This window comes from Calypte anna, chromosome 4 (assembly GCF_003957555.1).
Source record: "Calypte anna isolate BGI_N300 chromosome 4, bCalAnn1_v1.p, whole genome shotgun sequence".
NCBI classification, from domain to species: domain Eukaryota; kingdom Metazoa; phylum Chordata; class Aves; order Apodiformes; family Trochilidae; genus Calypte; species Calypte anna.
This window is the reverse complement of record NC_044247.1, coordinates 5,475,894-5,497,186: the sequence shown is the minus strand read 5'-3', so window position 1 is coordinate 5,497,186 and position 21,293 is coordinate 5,475,894. Positions and strand designations below refer to the sequence as shown.

The 21,293-nt window shown below is 46.5% G+C and overlaps 1 protein-coding gene across 1 annotated transcript in view; it reads left to right on the top strand.

Annotated features, from left to right (window-relative positions):
* The window catches only part of GPC3 (glypican 3), a 150,162-nt gene that overhangs the window by 89,358 nt on the left and 39,511 nt on the right, over window positions 1–21,293 (top strand). Inside the window, exons 4-6 of the mRNA XM_030449014.1 lie at window positions 1,089–1,222; window positions 3,955–4,080; window positions 15,557–15,677. Coding sequence (XP_030304874.1) covers window positions 1,089–1,222; window positions 3,955–4,080; window positions 15,557–15,677 — 381 coding nt within the window. The remainder of the gene's footprint in view (window positions 1–1,088; window positions 1,223–3,954; window positions 4,081–15,556; window positions 15,678–21,293) is intronic.

The window sequence follows — 21,293 nt, the reverse complement described above, 5'->3', positions numbered from 1 at the left end:
AATTTGGAGTTTAGCTGCCTGCCTTGGTTCATGTAGCATGAAGATAAATGAGGTGCTGCAGGGAACAGGCATTTTATGGCTACGTGGCTGTTTCTGAGCCTGGATGCTGGTGGTGAGATGGGGCTCAGAGAAAGAGGAGTTGGTGTTAACTGTGGAGCCTTTGTGGTCCCAGCAATTGGCTGAGCCCCCTTCAGCATAGATGGTCCTGCAGAGTTGTGTGGAGTGATTCAAAAGATGAGTTTCCCAGTGTCATCAGTGTCTTGGGGGAACAGTTGTCCCTCAGTGGTCTCCCAGAGATGATTGTAAATCATGGATTTCCATGCTCATCCATTGCAGCTTGGACTGCTGTGGCAGCTGCAGCACTGCTGGCTGAGTCTGGGGACATTGGCTACACAGGAGAGCTTTAATGAGGCATTTTGGATTCCTTCCCTCACTGCTGCAGCCAGTTACCAAATCATCTGTGTGCTAATGAGCTAATTTGTGTCATTAACAGAGCCCTGCTAATCAAGACCTCCCATGGTATGACCAGGCTGTTGCCATAATGCTCTATTTTCTGATAGATTCTGATTTTTTTTAATTAGCAGTGACATGTAGGAGGCTCATCCCTGGGCACCTGCAGCACAGGCCATGTGGATGTTGAGATGCCTCGAGTTACAGAACTGGGATCTCAGGATCCTTTGGAGGGGTGAAGTTACCTAAAACCATGGATAGAACATCCAGAAGTACCATGGTTTTTGGAATGGAAGGAGAAGGGAACCTCAAGCCCTCTTGTACCAGCATGAGTTTAACCTGGCACAGGGAGCTCTGCCAGTCATGACTGCATCTTCAGGAGGTTTAATAATCATGGGGCACTTTGATGCCCAAAAATGCTACTTGAAGTTTCCTGCCTTCCCTTCCACAGAGAATATCTGTACAAGGGTGGGGCTACATCCTTATGGCAGCAGTTTGCTTGGATGAGCTATGGGAGAAATGAGGATGAAGGGATGAGTGACCAGCTCATGTGCAGGGGCCAGTGTGCATCTCAGCAATTTTCCTGCAGTATTTCTGGTCCCAGTGTTCCCTCATGCTGCTGTGTTTGTGTTTTCCAGATCAGCCGACTGTGTGGCCATGCCCAGCAGAGGCAGTATCGATCAGCTAATTACCCTGAAGACCTTTTTGTTGACAAGAAAGTCCTGAAGCTGACTCACATTGAGCAAGAAGAAACTTTGGCAGGCAGGAGGAGGTGAGACTGCTCAGGCTGAGCACGGTGCCCATGGAGTGGGCTGCAGGAGTGGTGGCCATACAGGATGTCTCTGTGGGAGTGGGTGGAAAAGAAGCTCCTTATTTCCCTTACCCATAAACCTGCAGCTGTTTTATTCTTTTTTTAACCTGTAAAATGGCCTTTTGCATTTCATCTTTGTTTTGCTTTTTCGCAATGCACCAGGCACCCAGGTTCATACACCAGATGAAGTGTCTGGGTTTCTTGGGCATGTAAGTGCTAGAAATACTCACAGGTTTTGTTAGAGATGGAAACGGTTGCTCTAGCCTGAAACATTGTGTGAGGGGGACTCATTTCACTTCTTTTTGTGCAGTCTTTTATAGTAGTTCAGGAACATTAATAATCTTTCACTGAATATTTTCAAAGAGAAGCAGTTGCCTCTGCTGCTGGTGCTGCACTCTGTGCTTCCTTCCTGTAAAAAGAGGGAAAAAGAAAAAAAAGAAGCTGTTAAAAGAAGCTGTAATTCATTGGGTTCATAGTGGTGTGCCAGGGAGAAGCATCTCCCCTCTGGATCTGCAAGCACACCCAGAGATGTGCAGTGCCTTTACTTCTCTCTTGAATACAAGAAAAATCCTGGTGAAAGAGAAGCAGGCAAGCCTGTTGGAACTGGAGATGGATTTCTCTTTAAAGAATTGTGAGGCTGCATTGTTAATATTGTTCCTATGAGATGTAGCACCAGGACTTGCATTCCTCTATTGTGTCAAGATGTCTGAGGGTTACACAGCCCAGGTTCTGATGGAGATGTCCTTTGAGGACTGTGAAGTCCAATGAAATCTGCTCTGATGAATTTTGTGAGCTCATACATACAGATATGGAGCAGTTTCTCGCTTCTTCTCCCTTCTCAGTGAGGAAGGAAAGTTTTATTCTGTCTGTTCTTTCCAACACTGCTGGGATCTGCAGGATGGGGAGCAGGACAGTGTCTGGGATGTAAGGAGATGGGTGTGATGGGCAGTGTAAGGTTTGTCCTGATCTGTGTAACTGAACAGCTCTTACCTCATTTGGGCTTTCAAAACGGTGCTGTTTGGACCTCCTGCCCCACTGTAAGCCCAGTGCAGGAGATGGCCACAGGAGGTGGTTCGTGCAGGAGGTGAATATCTGAAGCACTCCTCCAGATTGTGTACTTCCCACTCTTTGGAGGGATTTCAACAAGGCAAACCCCTTGTTTATTGGCATGGACAGCAAGAGCTGGGTTGGTGCTTGTGATACCCCTGCAGGCTGCGTTGTGGTGACCCAAGGGAGGGCTCGGGTGGCTCTCTGCCTCCATTGCCTGCTAGCCCATCCTGCACCGGCGTTCTCGGTCGGATCAGAGCAGAAACAGGCTCTTGGTTAGCACAAAAGTGAGCAGAGCAGCGGAGGCTGCTTTTGCCTTTGCAGGGAGAGCTTCTCCTTGCTTGGCCTGCCCCCAGCTGGCAGTCGGGGGCTTGGGCTGGAGAGGGAACCTCACGGAATCCCCAAGCCAAAAGAGATGGAGTTGGGCACCCCGACTGCACCCCAGACTGCCTAAGCTTCCTCTGTTTGGTGGTCTGGTGTGGAGGTCTCTTCACTGTGGGCACCGAGGGGATGCCCCTGAGAGTGCTCCCACTTCCACATGGTGATGCCTTGTCATCCCGCCCAGGCAGGAGGGAGGCCAAGAAATAACCCCTTGCTAAAGGAGGAAACACACTGAATTCAAACCAGGAGACTGTGAGGCCAAGTCTTACTTCCTTCAGTCTCTGCCATTCATATAATCATACGTTTTTGTGCCCTTCACCTAATTAAATCTGTCAGTTTTTGCAGGTGACATCTGCTGAGTGCCCTTGAGGGGACAGAGCTGGGCTGGGAGGTCAGGCACATCCTGCAGCTCCTGGCTCCTCTCTGGCAGCTCTCAGAGTCCCTGGGGTCAACTGTTGTCCTGGCACCTCTGGGACCACTGCTGTGGGCAAAGATCCCCACTTCTGGAAAAGGGGGTGCACAGGGTGGAGGTGCAGCCTGATTTGCCCTCCCCTCTGTCTGGCTCAGGGACTGCTCCCCTGCCTCCTCCTCCTCCTCCTTCCTGGGCAGAGCCATTTTGCTGAGTGTAACCTGACCCTCTGAAGGCAGACTGTGACCCCATGGTGAGCCCAGTCTTCGAACTAAAATTGTGTATTTTCAACAGTGCAGTACAAAACTCAGTGTCATTCATCTCCATAGGTCTGTCCTGAGGGTGCCTGCTCTGGTGTGTCACCAGAAGTGCCACCTGCTCTGGTAGCAATGTTGGATGACCCATGTCAGCCAGACAAAGCGACAGAGCTGTCCTTTACTGAGGGGCTTGCATTGCCTTCTGCAAACTGGAGAAGACTGCTGGCAGCTTGAGCACTTGCTGTTCAGATACACCCCATATATGCACGGCCTGAGCCTGCAGCACCTTTCCTGGGTCTGGCAAAGAGTGTGACTTTGGTGTGCTGCATGGCTGAGCTGAGCTTCTGCTGCCCTAGCATCCCTCCCATCACCAGTGGTTTTACCCTAAGAAACATGGATTCAGCCCTTGACTGAATAACACAAGGGAACAATGCAAAATACTGCTTGAAATCAGAAATAAGCCTGATAGCTTCATGATTTGTTTGCACCTAGCTGCTTTCTTGTTGTGTTTGTGTGACATCCTTCACCGCTTAAAATGCACCAACTCCACCTTCTTTTCTGCTTTTAACTGAGCACCATTTTCCTCCCTTTTCTTCCAGGGAGCTCATTATGAAGCTGAAGTCCCACAGCAGTTTTTACAGCAGTTTGCCAGAGTACATCTGCAGCCACAGCTCTGCTGTTCAGAACGACAGCCTGTGTTGGAACGGACAAGAACTCGTGGAGAGGTGAATCACAGCTCCATTCCTCTCCCTAGCACTGCTTATCTTTATTTTAGACAGGCACAGGAGTAGTTTGTGGTCGAGACACTGCCCGTTCCCTTAAGAAACCTTTTCTAGAGCCCGTGTCCACATGTGCTGCAGCTCAGATGGATGTGCAAAGGATACATGAGAAGTGGTTGTGTGCTGCCCTCCACCGAGATTCCTGCTCTCTGCCGTGAAAACCCTGCAGCCAAGGCTGCGTCCCGGCAGGGTGAAGGGGGAGCAGCAGCAGCAGCATCTCTGCCCAGCTGAGCTCCCATGGGAGGCTGCACCATGGTCCCATGGGAACCTCTGGAGTAGCAATGGGGGCAGTGGCCACCCTGCACTGCGCTGGGATGAGCAGGACAGGAGAGCTGGCATCTCCCTGCTCCCATCCACAGAATGACAAGGAAAACCAACTTTAGGAATTTCTCCTTGACTGTGGCTCTGTGCCAGTGAGCTCTGGTGGTGCCACTGCTGCCATCTCACCTTCTGCCTGCAGCCAAGCCCTGGCTGTCCTCTCTGTGGAGCCATTACCACCTTGCTGCTTTTCCCTGCCCTGCTTACTGGTTCTGGGGGTGTCCAGGCAGTAGCTGTGAGGTTAATGAGGACAGGCAAGTACATGATTAATAGCATAGGAGGTAAGAAAGCCTTAAGATAAATGGAGATTTTTTTTTTTTCCTTGCAAAAATGCCCCTTGGGAATGTTAAAGAATGTGGAAATAGAAGATGGAAATATTTTTTTGTAATTATGCATAAATCTCCACTGATCACCCTGCTTTTCAAAGCATCCTTTGCTATTAAGTAGTTTGTATAAGGGAAGAAACAGATATAGAATCAGGAATTGGTGAAATGATGTTGAGATATTAATTATGACTTCTTGATCAGTAACTTCAGGTGGTAATTAGCCTATACTTGCAATCCTGAACTGAAACACTGAAGGGACCAAAATAGCATCAAACTATATTTTGAAAAAAAATTGTTCAAGCATCTAAGATCACACACTTAATGAAATGAACTTATTTTGCCTAAGGAAAAAAGTGTCCTCTCTCTGTACCTGTTTCTGGAAAATCTTGCCTAAGTGAGAAGTACAATTGGAAAAAAATTTGCTTTCAATACTGTCTCAGTGATTGTTAACTAAAGCTTCCTAAAACAGTGCTATAAACACTGCAGCTTTGCAGGGGAGGACCCGGGAGTGAGGTCTTGGGTTATGACATTTCACTGGGGCCATGACTAGTAGCCATGGTCCAGGTCCTTCTGATGCCACAGCTGGGTGAAGTAGCAGCAATGGAAAGGTGCTGGACACAGATCCTCCTGCAAATACAAGTTTAGAGTTATTTGCAGATGACATGTGACTTTAGACTTTAGACTTTTAGTCTTCTCCAGCTTTCTGCAGGGTTACACCATAGGCAGAATATCAGCCTAGGTCGTGCTGTGATGGTGGCACAGTGTGGCAAGTCATGGAGATGCCATGGCATGCAGAGGAGGCAAAACAGGAGAAACTCAAGTGTGTGCCCAGAGGGGGCACCATGGTCTCAGCCCCTGGCTGCCTGGCTTTTGAGAGGGTGTCCTTCCCACTCCTCTCTTCCTTGCCCCCCCTTGCTCTACCATGCAGATGTCATCACTTCTGTCAGCTCCTATGAAATATTAGTAACAGCTCACGTGCAGGCAGATATTGGACTTTTTTTTGGTGTGAGAAGAGAGGAGTGCTGAGAGAGAAATCCCCATCCCCTGACAGGGACATCAGGGATGTTCTGGAGGGGGAACCTCCTGCTGGGTGGGCAGGAAAGTAGTGTGGGTGGCAGCTCATGTGGGGGGATTTGAATACCGTCAGGAAGGCAGAGGATTCAGGAGGCAGGACAAAGGGATGCACTGCATAGGAATAACTGCTGCTCCATAAATGCATCTACTGCCTTTCTATCTTGTATTTTCAGTATCTGCAGCTCTTCTCCCCATAGGCTGCAGAAGTGTGTCATACATGGTGGTATTTCTGCTGATGCAATACAGGGAGACCTCAGCTAAATAAAGCTGAATTAAGATAATGGCCTGGGGTGCACCTGTTTGCAGAATGTGTCTCAAATGGAAGCAAGCACACAGCTAAAATTGCCTCTAAAGTCACTTGCATTAGGGCCAGAACTCACTGCTTACGTGCTCAGGCTTCCCAGCATGGCATCTCTTAGAGACTCTTGGAGAATTCCTGAAAATCAAGAGCATTTAAGGTAATGGTGCTTGAGTACTCCAAACCACCAGTTTCTTTATTCAGTGTTTTCCCCAAGAGGGAGCCAAGCAGCTGTTCAGTGGGTAGGAGCTCCTTCCCAAGCTGCTCTGAGGATGTGTTTTATGTGCTGGAGTGTTTCTGGCATGGCTACAGCAATTCTCTTGCAGGACCAATGTGCACTTCACTTGTTGGTTATCAAACTTCAGCTTATCACTTTTTACAAGATATTTAGTGTTTTTTGAATCCCTACTGTTAAAGTCAGGATGCTGGTCCAGTAGTTGTCCCATGCATGTAGGAGCTGACAGAAAGAAGGGGTTTATTTCCCAGGTTTTTGTGTGTGTAAAATAGACTTTATATCTTAATGCTTCCCTCTTGCTTTGTTGGATCTTTGCTTTTGAAAATGAGATCTTTCTGAGTGGAAGTTCAGCAGGCTGGAAAGGAGGACATGCTCATGCCTTGCACTTAGCCTGCTGCACATGGTGGCTGTGGCTGGATATGTTTCACATTGAGGCAGGATTGAGTTGCCTGAGCATGGATACCACGTGCAATCTGAAACTCCTTCAAGTTTGTGGGACGTCCATAGTAATATCTAAAACCTCCTGTGCATCTTGTGATTTCCATAGCATTGCAAGATGCTCACCCTAGGGATAGGTTAAAAAAGCAGCTAGAGCTGCTGAGGAGTAGGAGGGGGAGAAGAGGATGTTTGAGTGGATGCTGTGTTTCCTTGTGTTTCCATGTCTGATGCCAGGCAGATGATGGATAAAGCTTCTTGGGTGTTGCTGTGTTAGTGAGCTTGGCATGAGCATTCAGAGGAGCATGTCTGGGCTTTGGTGGCATTCCTGAAGGGCTTGTTAACCTCTCACATCTGGAATGCAGTACCTGAGTGTTAATTAAGTTAGAGAGAAGCCCTACTGGTTTATCCATTTCCTGACTGCTCTGTCATGATGAAATTTGCTAGTTACTCTAAGCTCTTTTCCTATAACACACTAAATCAAGCCTGGAATAGCAACTTTGCAGCCTATTGTCAATGCGTTCAGGTACTAGATAATACCAACTGTGTGTATCCTGCTATTTGATGTCAATGGTCCCTTTTGCACCCTAAGCTCCTCTTGTGTTTTTTCTGAATCACTATTTACTCTGTCCTGTTTATCCCAGTGCTTATTATCAGCAGAGAGGGGAACATGTCCCTCCTCCCTGTTTGCCAGACGTGCTCAATGCCTTTTCACTGGGTTGCATTTCCCATTTTAAGTCCTATGTCTCCTCCTTGCCTTTAACTCCCTCTGCCCTGACTGAACTGGAGTGTTTGTCTGAGCCTCCAAATCAGTGGAGTCAGCTGGGCTATTTTATTGTGGTTTTGTTTTGTTTTTTCCTGATGCAACAAACCATTCCAGTGCAGTCCTGTGCAGACTCTGCTGGCTGTGTTGACTGAGGTCTGACTCTGCTGGAGCTCTGTTCTTGTTTCATCCCTGCCTCTGAGGTTTCCCAGCGATGGAGCAGGGTCATGTATGCAGCAGGTTTATTCCTTGCCTGGTGCAGCCCCTTGCAAACCCCCTGAAATTAGAAGTTCTGAGGACCTGCTTGACTGAAGACTTTCTACATCTTGGCTCATGTTTGGGATGATGTGCAATGTTCTCTGCTGATGACTCAGCATCACTCATCCCACTTTGTGTATTCTAGCATTTTAATATGATTCATCCCTCACTTTTTCTTTTACTAAGTTTTACTTTGTGATATTTTGTCCATATCATTTACTTCTGTGGGTTGGACTATCTAGTGGCAAGAATTCATCTGCCTTCCTGAGATTTGATCTGTAGGACATGGTGCCTTGATCTGTCAGAAGGAACAGTTTGTGAATAGTTGTAACCGTAGAAGAAAGGTTGGTTTGTGTCTTGTGCTATTGCTGCTTGGTTGAAGGACATAGGGAAGGAAAAGGCAAAAGATTGCTGCTTTTCATACTTAGAAGTGTGCAAAAACACTTTGTGGTTTTATCTGACACCACAAAGGTCCACAACAAAGTGGCACACTCCACTACTTGCTTAGAGCTTGTGAAGGTCATGGTGCTTGGGCATTCATGGTAGCTGGGAACCACACCTGCTGAATCTCCTTCTGTCTTTTTGCATCCCTGTGCACCTCATTACAACTTTCCTGGGCTCAATTAACTGTCCTATCTCCTCCCTGAGATAGGACAGTGCTGGACATGGAGAAAGGATGAAGATGAAACATTTTAAACCTGCCAAAGCAAGGGCTGCCATCATGCCTTTCCTTGCCTCTTTGTCTACATGTCCTTGCTCCCTTCTCCCACCTCCTCTCTAGGTGTTTTGGCTTGTGAGAAGATGTGTGGTCTCCATAATCCCTACCTGCATCCAACATAGAGAGAAAACAGAGGCTGATTCTTATCACTGAAATCCTGACTGAATAATTAGTGCCTTGAAAGGTTTCAGCTTAAGTCAAGTGAGTGTTGAGATATCAAACTCATCTCAGTTTCTATGGGAGATAAGCATCTGAAGCTCAAAGGTGATTTGAGCCTTACATGTAGTATCAGGGGTTTGCAGCATTTAATACTAAAAGCCAATTAAAGTCAGTTTAATAATCTTCCATGAGCATATTCCTTTCAAGCAGTGCTGAATGGATTGACAGCAACATTTGTCTGCTGCAAAACTTGTAAGCACATTAGGTATTACTGTTAGATACTGTCATTTCCAAATTTCTCAAGACAAGCTTGTACATTGATCTAATCACCCACATATCTCTTATTCTCTTTCTACCAATTCCAAATTAATATATTTTTAGCACCTTGCCAGATTCTCCTCTTCAAGCTCGAAGTCTCAGATTTCCTTGCTGTTGCCAACGTACTGTGGTTTATTTTAATCATACAAATCATAAACAATGAAAGCACAATTGGAAGCAAGAGAGAAAAATGAGATTCTCTAATTAGAACAAAGGAAATTCCATGCCAGCAATAACCCTTTAGTTCATGAAGGGTTTGGTTATTTCTGGCAGTGTTGCAAAATATCTGATACAATGGACTCCCCAAAGAGAGAGGCTGTATAACTTTTCAGGCACATAAAACACAGCTTTGTAGCAAATGTAAGCTATAGTGAAAGGATAGTAGGCAAATTCAGTGGGTTATTGAGTGTTCATAATTCTATCCAGGGTATTTCAGACATTAGGATCATGAATCTTCCTATATTAAGTCTTCTGCTTGGTCTCAGGCTTAACAATTTTTTTCCATAATCTATTTGTCTTGATCTTTACTCAACTGAAGGAAGAATGGAAGGAGTCTCCAGGCTGTCCCTGTATACTTCAGACTCCCTGTTTGCTATGAATATTTTTTGGCTGTTCTTAAAGTCCCTTCTTCCAGAACCAGGTGAGACTTCACATTTAATAAAACAGATTAACATCTGCAACAGCACAGTTAATGTCTGCACCGCGTTGTGTAAGGTGGGTGGGAAGAGGCAGCACTTCCATTTGGCAGGGAACCCATAGAGCAGGATCTCAAAGGGCTCTTGTGGTAGTGAGACCAGGCTGCAACGTGGCTGACATTTGGAAATCCTGCAGAAAATGTCTCCTTTTTGTTCAAGTGAGAAAGTTCCCCACTGAGACTGTTGGATCTTTCGAAGGAGCTCGCTCAGAGCTGCTGGGGGTGTAAATTGGCTGTGGAATTGCAAGCTCTGTCTGCAATGGCTGCAAGCAGTCAAGTGCATATTGCCAGCTGGGAAGGCACCCAAGAGCCATACGCCCCAAATCTCTCCTGTCACCTGCGCCCCCCTAAAACAAGTGTCTGTCTGTGTATGGCCAAGGGATGATGGGACCATGAAGCCCATATGGAAGAGGAGAGCTGGGGTAGATCTGCTTTTGGGTGTCCTGCAGCTCACACCCAGCCTGGAGCAATTGGTGTGATTGACCAGATACCTCTGGACAGTCTCTCTTTTGAGAGGAAACTACCAGGTGGAGATGTTACCATCTCTTACAGACTCACCCAGGAGTTATCTTCTAGCTGCAGAGCAGGATGGGTGGGTTGGAACAGCTCTTTCAGCCTTTTGCCTCCTGCTGTTTGCACCACTGATGAGACACTAAGGTTTTCACATAAAACCAAAAGGGAGCTGGGCCAGAGAGAATAAAACATGGGCATCACCACTGTACCCACCTTTACTGACCCATGGAGACCAGCTGCAGAGATGACTTGGGTTCCTGCCAGCAGTGTGGGGGAGAAACTTTTATTTCTTGTCTCCTCTTTTTCATGTCTTTTTACTCTTATGTGACTTGGTCACCAGCCCATGTGGCCTGTAGTAATTCATGTTCTGAAAGGCAGAGCAGCTTCAGCGGATTGCAGGTGCTGGAAATCCCATTCTCTCAAGTTTGGTTATTAAGTTCTGTGCAACAAATCCTCTTCTCTTGTGCTTTAGTCCTGTCTTGTAGCAGACTGTGTTGTATTTGTCTCCCATCCACTCCCCCAAACAAGTATGGTTCAGTAAACAGAGATAGCAGGGGAAGAGCCTGCAAGCCATATTGAGCTGGTTACATTGTGGAGCTGCATTTGAAGAATTTGCAACTGGAAGGCAGGCATAAATTAATTGTTATTTGAATGAAAACCTTACTTTCCTTTTTCTAAAGATGTAATTCTTTATGTTTGACTTACAGGATTACTTTCTCTAAATCACACGTTAGGTATTGCAGTAATTAATCTCTAAGCTTAATGTGGCCAAGTAGGTTGAACACACATTTTACATTCATTGCCATGTATTTAAATTGCATATGTCATCTTCTTTACTTTGAAATGAAAGTCTGGAAGAAGATGCATTTGGACTGGAATTAGAACTTTCATAAGAGACATTTGAGGACTGCTGGGAGGAAAATGATGAAAATCTCTTTAATTTGGCTGCACACTTGGCCATTTATTGTTGGTGGATGAGAAGGAGCAGGAAGGGTCTGTAGCTGAGCTGCCCCCACAGAACACCTCAGATTGTCACATTGTTGTCTTTAAAGTTGTTTTTAACAAGCACTGCTTATCAGCACGTTTTACAATGTGACATTTGTCTATGGAAAATACCTTGTCCCCAGCAAGAACACCCCTACCCAGGGAGCCCAGGCAAAGAGATGCTGCTGGCTGACGTTGACACACGTCAAGGAAGAAAGTATTTTGGGCTTTGCTTATGAAGTGGAAGCCAGACCCCTGCTCGTGTTGCAACACTGATATCCCCTCAGTGCAGGGACCCCCTGGGACCATGGTGTGGGCTTTAACCACTGTGCATATTTGCTGTTCAATGTGGGTATCACCATGGCAGACGTACGTGATGGGTTTCACAGTGTGGCACAAGTGTCCTGCAGAAGGATCTGGTTTATGGAAGCAGCTTAAGATGGCTCTGAGATACCTGCTTTGAGCTGTGGCTGAGAAACATAGGAGGAAGGAGATGCTTTGCTTTGCAGTGGGACATGAGAGCCCATCAGTCCCACGGGAGCCTGCATGGGGTCTGCCTTAGGAGCCCCCCCATCCTTCAGCTCAATGGGGTCTGCAAAGGCATCTCTGCCATTATTAAGGCCTTTCTGCTTGGCCGAGGCTGCAGGGAGGGGTGCCAGCTGCCTTTCCCAGCTTTTCTGGCATTTCAAGAATGTCCATCCCCCACTGAATCTACATTTCAGCTTTTAACTCTTCGTTTGGCTGCATCCCCCGTGCCTGAACGTGTGCCAGCCTGGCCCTGGTGTGTGTGAGAGAGGCACACAGCTGAGGGGGAGCTGGGGTCCCCATCCTACCCAAATTCACCAGGAGGTCTCAGCTCCTCAGTGCAGAGGCAGCGTGTTTTGAAGCCCCCAAACCACAAAGGGGCTTGGCTCTGGCTCTTTGGATGCTGTGTGTCCCCATGCTTCTTTGCTATTCGTGCTCAAAGAAGTGCAGCTTGCAGACCCCACTGTCTTGCTGCTCCAAGTGACTTGTGTAATGATGCAGATAGTTCATTTTGGGTTTATCACAAACATTTGTGCCTGGCCAGGTGGGAAGAACCAGGCAGGGGCACTCTGCTTCTCCAGCATCACTTTGAGGGAGAGATCCACCTGCAGATGCTTTCAGGTTTGCTTCCTTCTCTGGTAACCTTGTCCCCCTAGGGAAGGTGAGGTCACATCAGGGACTCTATCTTCTAGAAAACAGTTCTGGTCTCTGGACATGAAGTTATGGTGACCTGCCATAGCTGTGTTCCTCCCTCCTGTACAACGTTGTGTAGGCTACAGAAACCCTCTCTGGCAGTCATTGTGTGGATTTCAGAAGGGGCTTTGCCCAATCAAACCCAAGCTGTTGAGTTTCTTTGTATAAAAATGTTTAGGAGAGAGTTTATGTTAATTTGGGTACGCACCAAGTGGGCTTACTTCTGCTCTTGCTAAAACCTCTGGGACATTTATCCTGCTAGTTAAATCTGTCAAACCATCTGATACTGTTCAGCAACGTACTTGAAATTAGTGTTTTAAATTAAATTTATAATGGCACAAAAAACGGTCTTTTTTTTTTTTTTTTGGCATCTAAAAAGCCACGTGTCATGTGGATGTTTACATTCTGCCACTGGATGTGTTCATCAGGTTGGCATGGTGGCATTCAGCTGTGTGACAAAGCCAGCAGCAGGTTTAATGGCTCACTGCTCCTGTTGCCTTTTTTCCCCTGCAAAAAGTTAAGCCCAAGGATTTGCAGAGCCGGGCAGGTCTGTGCTTGTGGCAGCAGCATCTTCCCACGAGATGGTGCTCGGAGCTTGTGGTCCTGCTGCCTATCAGTGCTGGGAAGCCAGAGCTGCTGCTGGATCCGGGCTGGTGCAGGCTCTGAGCCAGCCTGGGCTCTCTCTGGCCCCGTTTCTGGTAGTCACTCAGCTTTCAGCCTACAACGAGCCTCTAATTGCACGTGTGAGTGTTTTTCTGAAGTGCAGCTATTACATCTGGGGTATAGCTGAGTTTTGTACTTCCCAGGATAATGCAGCTTTTAAAGCAACAAACAAACAAACAAAACCCCCTCACAACTGTGTGTTTTGCAAAATGCTGAGTCCTAATGGGAGGCCTCAGCATGGGGAGAGGTGGGTGGAGAATTGAGCTGCTGGAATGGGTCTGTCTACCTGGGAGGGGCTGCATGGGGCTGGGTTGCAGGCAGCTGCCCTGGCTGAGGAGCTGAGGGGGCTTGGGAGACCCAAGTCTCTGCTTTGCTGTGATTCTCCTCCTCTACCTAGACAAGCTATTCAAGCCCGAACACAGGAACATCACAATAGTGTGATCCTCTGTCAGTAGCACAAACATCTTTTTTTTTGGTCTCCCATCCTTTTTTGTCTGTCACTCCTTTCAGTGAAGCCTCTTGTGGGGCAGGCAGTTCTCAGCCCACTGCTGAGGAGCGAGAGAGCCAGGTGGAGACACAGAGCACTCCTGTCCTTGTAGCTCCTGCTCTGAAAAAGCCTTGGAGTAGAAGTCAGCCTTAATGCTGCATTGTAAATAATGTGAATATTTCAGGTTAGGGACAGATTCCTGTGGCTCCATTATAAAATTGGAGTTATCTTTGTATCCTGACCTATCTGATTTGGTCTCATTCCTAATTTAGAGTTTGACTGGGGCCAACCCCCCCTGTGCATGCCCAAAATCCTCTCTGTGCCCCAAAAATCGTTGTGACTGAATGTCTCTGTGCCTCTTGCTTTCTTCCCCCAGCAGAGCATCCTCCCTGAGCTGGCCCCACCATTCCTTCTGTCTCCCTCCCCTCTTTTAAATCCCTGCTGAAGTCCCACTTCCTCCACAAAACCTCTGTGAAATGGGCTGACTGTCATCACCCAGGCTCACCCAGCAGCTCGGGGATGAAGGATTAGCAGGCAGGGGGGGCAGTCAGCAAGGCTAGTGCTGGGAGTTGGCTAAGGAAAATGATAGGAGATGAATCTCAGAAAGGAGTGTTCATCATGTTTTCCCACAGCATGGGAAAACCAGGCACAGAGTGGAGCAGACGGATGCTGGTGTTATCTCGGCCATCTCACTTTCATAGTCTGTGCTGGGGTTTGGCAGCGTGTGCTCGGGCTGTCAGTTCTTGGAAATGAGGGCTTGTTTTGTGCTTGTAGAGTACCATGGCCTGTCACTGAGACTACAGTGAACACCAAGAACCCCCAGCTCAAGAAGGCACCGGTGTGCTCTGTGACACTGCTGTGCCTGCCAGCAGTCACTGGTGCCAACCTCTGGCTAAGTGGGAGCTTGGTGCAGAGATGCTTGTCTTGCATTCTGAGCAACAGGTTACCCAGGTATGGAGTGCAGAAACACATTCCTCTAAAGGCAAACATGCATCCATCCCTCTGCCCCTCACCTCCTCGTTTTTAGTGCTCTGATAAACATTGTCACTCCATTAATTTTCCAGCAGTGAATATGTATTTATTTCCTAATTGCTGGTGAGAAAGCTGAGCACAGGGTTGGCCACCTTTCTTCTGCAAAGCTGCCCTGGCAGCTGGTGGATCCCTGTGGAGAACTGTACCTGGGGATCTCTCCACTGGTTCTTAATGTGCTTTGCTATGGGTGCTTTGCTGACTTGCACAGTACCTGTGTACATCAGGATAGCACCTGGTGCAGAGCCCAGCACCGCACCAAAGTCAAGGTAGGTTCTAAGCAGTCACTTTGATCCCCAAGGCTGGATCTCATCAAAGACTGAAATCAGGGTTGTTTGACAACACCTATTTTCCATTAGCAGTGTTGGCAGCATTAATTATATTCTGATGCTTTAATTCTTTATTATTGAAATCACACATCAGTGATAGTCATTATTTTGCAAGGGGGTTGATGTTGTGCTAATCAGTGTGCAGTTAACTGGGTCATCCCACTCATTTTTCTTTTGGCTGTGGGCACAACACTACTGCTCTTGTACTGGAGTCTCTGTGGTCTGCCAAGATTTATTTTAAACAAACATGAGCAAGCCAGAATTTCTGAGCCAACATTTTTAGGACTCTTGGGTGCAAGTTATGTGAAAATATTTATCCCTCTTGTATACTGTTTAACATCTTCCTTGGTTACTAATGGACTGGAAAGGACTTCATTGTCCTCAAGTGATACAAGTACATCATCTTGCTGCTTTGCAAAAGCAGAGCAGAAATATTTATAGGAATCCTCTGCCTTTTCTTTGTCATTATTAACTGTTTTGCACTTTCTGTTTTGGAAAGGACTGGTGCTTATCTTGGGATTTCTCTTGTTTGTACTGAACTTTAAAGGTCACCTCTATATTAGCCCAATCACACTGTGGTCTCCTCTGTTCTCACTTCCACAGCTACAGTCCCCAGATCCCAAGGAATGGAGCAAAAAATCAGCCTGGCAACCATGAGGTGAAGATGAAAGGTCCTGAGCCAGTGATCAGCCAGATTATTGACAAACTTAAACACATCAACCAGGTTTGTTGCACTGGGGGTGGCTGTAGAGTGGGTGGTTTCCAAATTGGTCTGGCTTCCCACACACACTGTCTTTGAGCTCAGCCAGACAACCTGGAGCATCTTCACCTTCCACAGCTGTGTGTAGAGCCAGTGTCACCTTGACCCTGTGCAGTGCCAGGCTTGCAGGGCACGTGTGGCAGGTCCTGATTGATCATGATGCCAGGGAGCTCTGTGGGTGCAGCAGGAGCAGCACAGGGCATGGCCATTGCAGCCCTCCAGGGCTCAGCCTGAGGCTGGGAGGATGTGTGAGTGCATCCCTGCTGTGCACTTCTGCTGGGCACCCGTCCCCCCAGTGGAAGGTACTGGGGTGCCCCCAAGCACAGGGTGCTAGCAGGGGTGTATGTGGCATGCACCTCATGTCCCCCCTGGTCTGAAGAGTCCCCTTTGGCATGGCTAATGGCATGCAATGAGGATAACTTTTTTCTTTGCTGTGTCTTCTTGGTCATCTACCCCTGGTCACTGCTGGGGCAAGTTACCATTGAATGAAGAAGTGGTAGAGCTGGGTGAGACCCTTTCTGTCGGGGAGGAAGCTTCCTTCCCACGGTCTCAGACCTGGCATCCTTGCCAGGGCAAGCAGTATCTTGTCTCTACCCATCATGCCAGGCCAAGTTAGATCTGTGAACAAGCCCTGCTGCTGCCAAGGGATTAGGTGGCACCTCAGCACGGCATCCAACTCGCCATTGTGAACCTCCCAGAGCTCCTCTGCAGTGTTGTCTCAGCCCAGCTGGGCTGTGGTCTAGCTCTGGACTCTGCTCTCCTCTCTGTGTCACTGAGCAACTCATAGAGGAGATGTTTTTAAGTAGGCTGATAGCTTCAACTCTGTACTTCCTAGGCAAACACAGCATTGGGACCTTGCAGGGCAAGCACTCGGGCAGTAGTGCAGTTTGTTAATCCAGCAGAGCTGCCTGGTCTCTCCCAAGGGAGCTCTTACCAGTGGGGACTGTGTTCCAGGGTGCTCTGGCATCATGCTTTGGGCAGCAGCAGGTTCCCAGGGTTAATCCCAGTTTTGCTTCCCAGCTGTGAGGGCTGCTCTGCCCGGAGTTGCTGCCTTAGCGACTTTTCTGCTAACCTCTGCTTTCCTGCTCCCAGCCTGCCTGGGACTGTTTCCATAGCACTTCCCGGGTTAACCCCTGCACTTTCTGATGCTGCCACACCTCCTTTGCTGCTGCCTGGGAGCGGGATGCAGTGAGGGACTTGGCGTCTCCAGGAGCACCCTGGCACCCGGGAGCTGATACGGGCAGTGGCAGCACAGCCCGACTCTGCCTTCCCACACAGAGCTGTGCCATCTGCCAGCAGCCCAGAATTATTAAAAAGGGGGGTGGGTGGGAGGGGTGGTTGGGTGGGAATAGCATAATGGGCTCCCTATTAAATGGGGTAGAGGGCAGGCTGCAACCTGCAGGTGATAATGATATTTTGCCGTTCACAGTGAGAAAGTCGCAGGGAACAAAACACGGTTATTAGTGCACTTGAAACTGCTGACATAAAGTGGTTGTGAAATGCTGGCTGCCAGATTGGGTCAAGTTAGGTCTTTGCTGAACAGTTCAGGCTGCTGAGAAGCAGAACGGGAGACCCTGAGCTCAGCTGCTCGCAGGAGCTGTGTCTTTGTTAGCCCCTGCTCTGGGAAAAATAGTGATAAGGGTGTGAATATGCTCAGCTTGATCATGATCTCTTAAAGTGCTTCCCCTCTTTAGCTTGCAATATTGGATTGGAATGTGTTATGGGGGGCAGGTGAGTCGTTTGGGTTTAAAAGGCATAAATACAGAGTCTGGGAGAATATTGAGCCCCCTTGTAAAGTTGTGTTTGAGAAATAGGGGGATGGAGAATAAAATGAAAATAAAATGGGAAGTGATCTGCAAAAAGTAGTTATGAACCTAGCTATTCCTGCATGAATTCTTTAGTTTACTGTAAATAGCTAATGTACTGGGAAAATAACTGTGGAGGTCACTTAAATTTGGGATATGGGGTGTCATAGCTCACCATCACACTTATTTTCTTGGCCTATTGAAGCTTTGTACTTTCCCTCACATCTGGAATGCATCTTGAATGCTAAAAGTAGGAAATGTTGAAGGAGCAGCTCTGGATGAATTACAGTTGTGCTTTTCAGGTGCTGGCTTCAGATCTGGGAAGCAGTGGGGACTCTGGGCTGGGCAGGGGTGAAAATCTCATTCAGCAAGCTCAAGCCAGCAACAGCATTTAAGGGTTTTCAAACATCCAGAATATTTTGGAGAAAAGAGCATCTTTTCAATTATTTGTAGTACTCAGAGCTATAAACTGGGTTACCCATGTGAGTACCAGTAAATTGTGAATTTAGTAGCATATAATGTGTTGTGTTGGAGCTGGAGTGTGGATTTTGTGGATGTGGACAGATTAAGGAGCCATGCTAGATGGTGCAATTTTTAAGTGTTCCGCAACTTTTACTTGTAGATTTTTGCTAATGTCTGTACTTTGCTGATGAGCTGGCACCGATTTATTCCAGGCTGCTTGTGCTGCTGAAAAATGTGGATTCTTTAAGCAGGAAGTTTTGAGCTTCCTTGACTTTGGGAAATGTATTTTGTGTGGAAACTCATTAGTTCATGTCAGCTCAGACTGAATCTGGGTAAATGTGCACCCATATATGGAAAAGTCTCATCAAATTTTTGCAGTTTGAAATGAGAATGGTGTTTGCACATTAGCACAAAATCTGTGGGAATTGAAAAGAGTATGGAAGACTTAACCCAGCGACGAGGGGAAGTACAAGTTTGCCAGATTGCATTAGTTTGGTTCAAGCACCTTTTATCAAGATAAAATAAATAAATGAATAAAGCTTGCTGCCTGAGTGATGTGCTGTCTCAAGTCAGCCCATTCTGGCTGAATCCTCTCGGTGATGCCTGCTCATCCCATCAAGACTCCAGAGCATTTTGACACCTGATTGTGAGATTGTGGGTGGTGCTATTTTCTGTGTGTTGGTGAGAGGGTTTATTATTGCCATATTGGAAGTAAGGATTTATTATTTTTTTGTTGTTGTTCTGTTAGATGTCTACCAAGTTTTGATTTATTTTTGCTGCATGCCCAGAGGCATGAATAGCCCATCCATAAATATTAGCACTGTGATCTCAGCTGGGAGGCCAAGGGTCACCTTCAGGAAAATGAGTTGGAATTGGTTCCTAACTTTTATTTCCCAGAGTGGATGATGGTCTGTTTCCAGCTAGAAGGGGTTTCACTCATCCCATACGTTAAACTCCATTAAAATTGAAATGTTGTTCTGTGTCAGCATGAGGTCTTGCTCAGTTTTTTTTTGACTTGGTAGCATCCCTGTGCAAAAGATGGTGTGTGCTATTTCCTCAGGTCACTCAATTTTCCTCCCACCACAGAGACATTTAGGTGGCCAACAGATGGGGATAAGGTTCAAGTTTTAACAGGTATGCATGGAGATGGGACCCATGGTGTCCCCAGCTGCCTGTGTGCTCTCTGCAGTGCTTATGGGGCTCTGATGCTTTACCCTGTCCTTACTACACTTACCTGTTTAAGCTTGTGCTGAGTTCTGGTCCCTTTTTATGCTTAGATAAATCCTGATGTTTATCATAGGACCATCTCTAGGAGGGGGAGTGTAATACTGGAAGAAAAGGGGGAAGAAACCCCACAAAAAATGAAGAATAAAATCCATAGGAGGAAACTTGACGGAGGGAGATGTGTCTTTACAAGACTGAAAGGCCTGGAAACATATTGTACATTTCCAGACACTGGAGTTAAGGCCTCATTTAGAATCTTTCATATATACTGGAGTTTGACAGTTCTTTGGTTTCCACATCAAACAATCTGTAATTTATTGCCCCATATAGGGGCTGTGTTTTTATCATATTGCATATTCTCTAGCCAGAAATCTAACTACCATGTAAGCTCTTGAAAAAAAGACAAAGCCTTTGGGGATTGGAATCCAGGCAATATGCTTTCACAGACCCTGAGAAACCTGCTTTGATTTATTTCTTTGGAAATAAGGGGAACACAAAATTTCTTGGAGCATTACAGCTGTTCCCCCCCAAGCAGGATCTCTCTGCCTTTCCTCATGTGCTAGGAGTAAAGACCTGGGTCCTGCAGTGAGCCCTGTGTGAAAGTGCCTTGTGTTGCCCTTCGTGGGGTTTACTGGAGGATGAGAACAAAATTTTGAAGTTTTACGAGGCAGTAAAACACAGAGCTTTAGCTGGAAAAAAAAAAAAAAAAAAAAAGAAAAAAGAAGAAGGCAGTCCCAGAGGTGGGAATGACCGAAGACAAAATAGAGTTCAAGTTTGCAAAAAGCATGTCTTGACTTTCAAATAGCTGCATTTCAAGCTGGGTTGATCAACCAATATGTCCTGTATTTGTTTGTAGGTTTAATGGGCTGTTTCCCTGCAGCCTGCAGTGCAGGGCATGGCAGAGGTCACCCAGGAGTTAATTTGGAAAGGGGCCAAAAGGCCACAACTTGATTGAATCAAATGTAAACAAAATAGTCCTGGGAACAGCTCGATGCCCTTGTGCCTGAGTCTCTCAACCTCTTTGCTAAAAATATAGAGTATGGTGAAGCATTGAGGATGATGAAGGGGGTTTAACCCCACTGCAGGGGGTTGATGCTTGGAGCAGCAAAAGTAGGAACAGGGACCCTGCATCTTCTCCTGGAGGAGATGTGGGGTCTTGGGGGGCTGTCCTTGTCCAAGCAGGAAAAACTATTGAGTTTATTATGGGAGAGCCTGGGGAGCTGAGGAGTTTTCAAGAATGTATTTCCCCTTCAGAAGAATCCGTGACTCTGACAGATTTGGTGGAACCACAACTCTCTGTGGCCTGCTAGGCTTTGTGAGGTTTATTGCTCCCACTGTATTTTAATTCCATAGCCAGATGAAGCAGCATAATAATTAGAAAAATGCACAAACTGCCAGATTGTTAAATAATGCGATGCACAACCCTTATCACTTGAAAATACAGTATTTAAACTGCACCAAAACAAGTTGCTTTTTGGCTAATTTTCCACTTCTAATTTAATAAGTTAACACTACAATGTTTTAAGTGCTGTATATGTGTAATATAATTTATCAAGTCCTCAAAAGAAATGTTAATAAACACAATAATTACTTGGACATGCCTTTTGTTCAACATTATTAAACAGTTTGTAACAATTAAAATATTAAAAACACATGTTGTTGAAAGCAACCAGACATTGCAATTATTTCTTACTAAGGCTATTAAATAAAATGACAGAAGATTTTTATTTTAATGACAAATGCATTTTGGAATGAATCACCTAATTCTTCTTTTACTACACAAAATAATCTGTAGCTCCACCAAGTCTAGGCCTGGTATTTAAAGTCTAGCTCCATCCTGCTTTTGAACCATGCCTTGGCTCTCATTAACACACCAGGTTAATGCTCTCCAACTCCATATGCAAGTGGCAATTACAGGATTTTGCCAGGCCAGTTAAATCAGAGGAAGTGTGACCCTCTGTAATGAGAACATAATTAATCTTGAACATATCTGACTGTTGGGTTGCTTTTTAAACCCAAACCCCTCCTTGCCAGCTGAGCCCCTATCTGCAAATATCCCACAGTTATGTTTATTGGGCAACGCTGTACC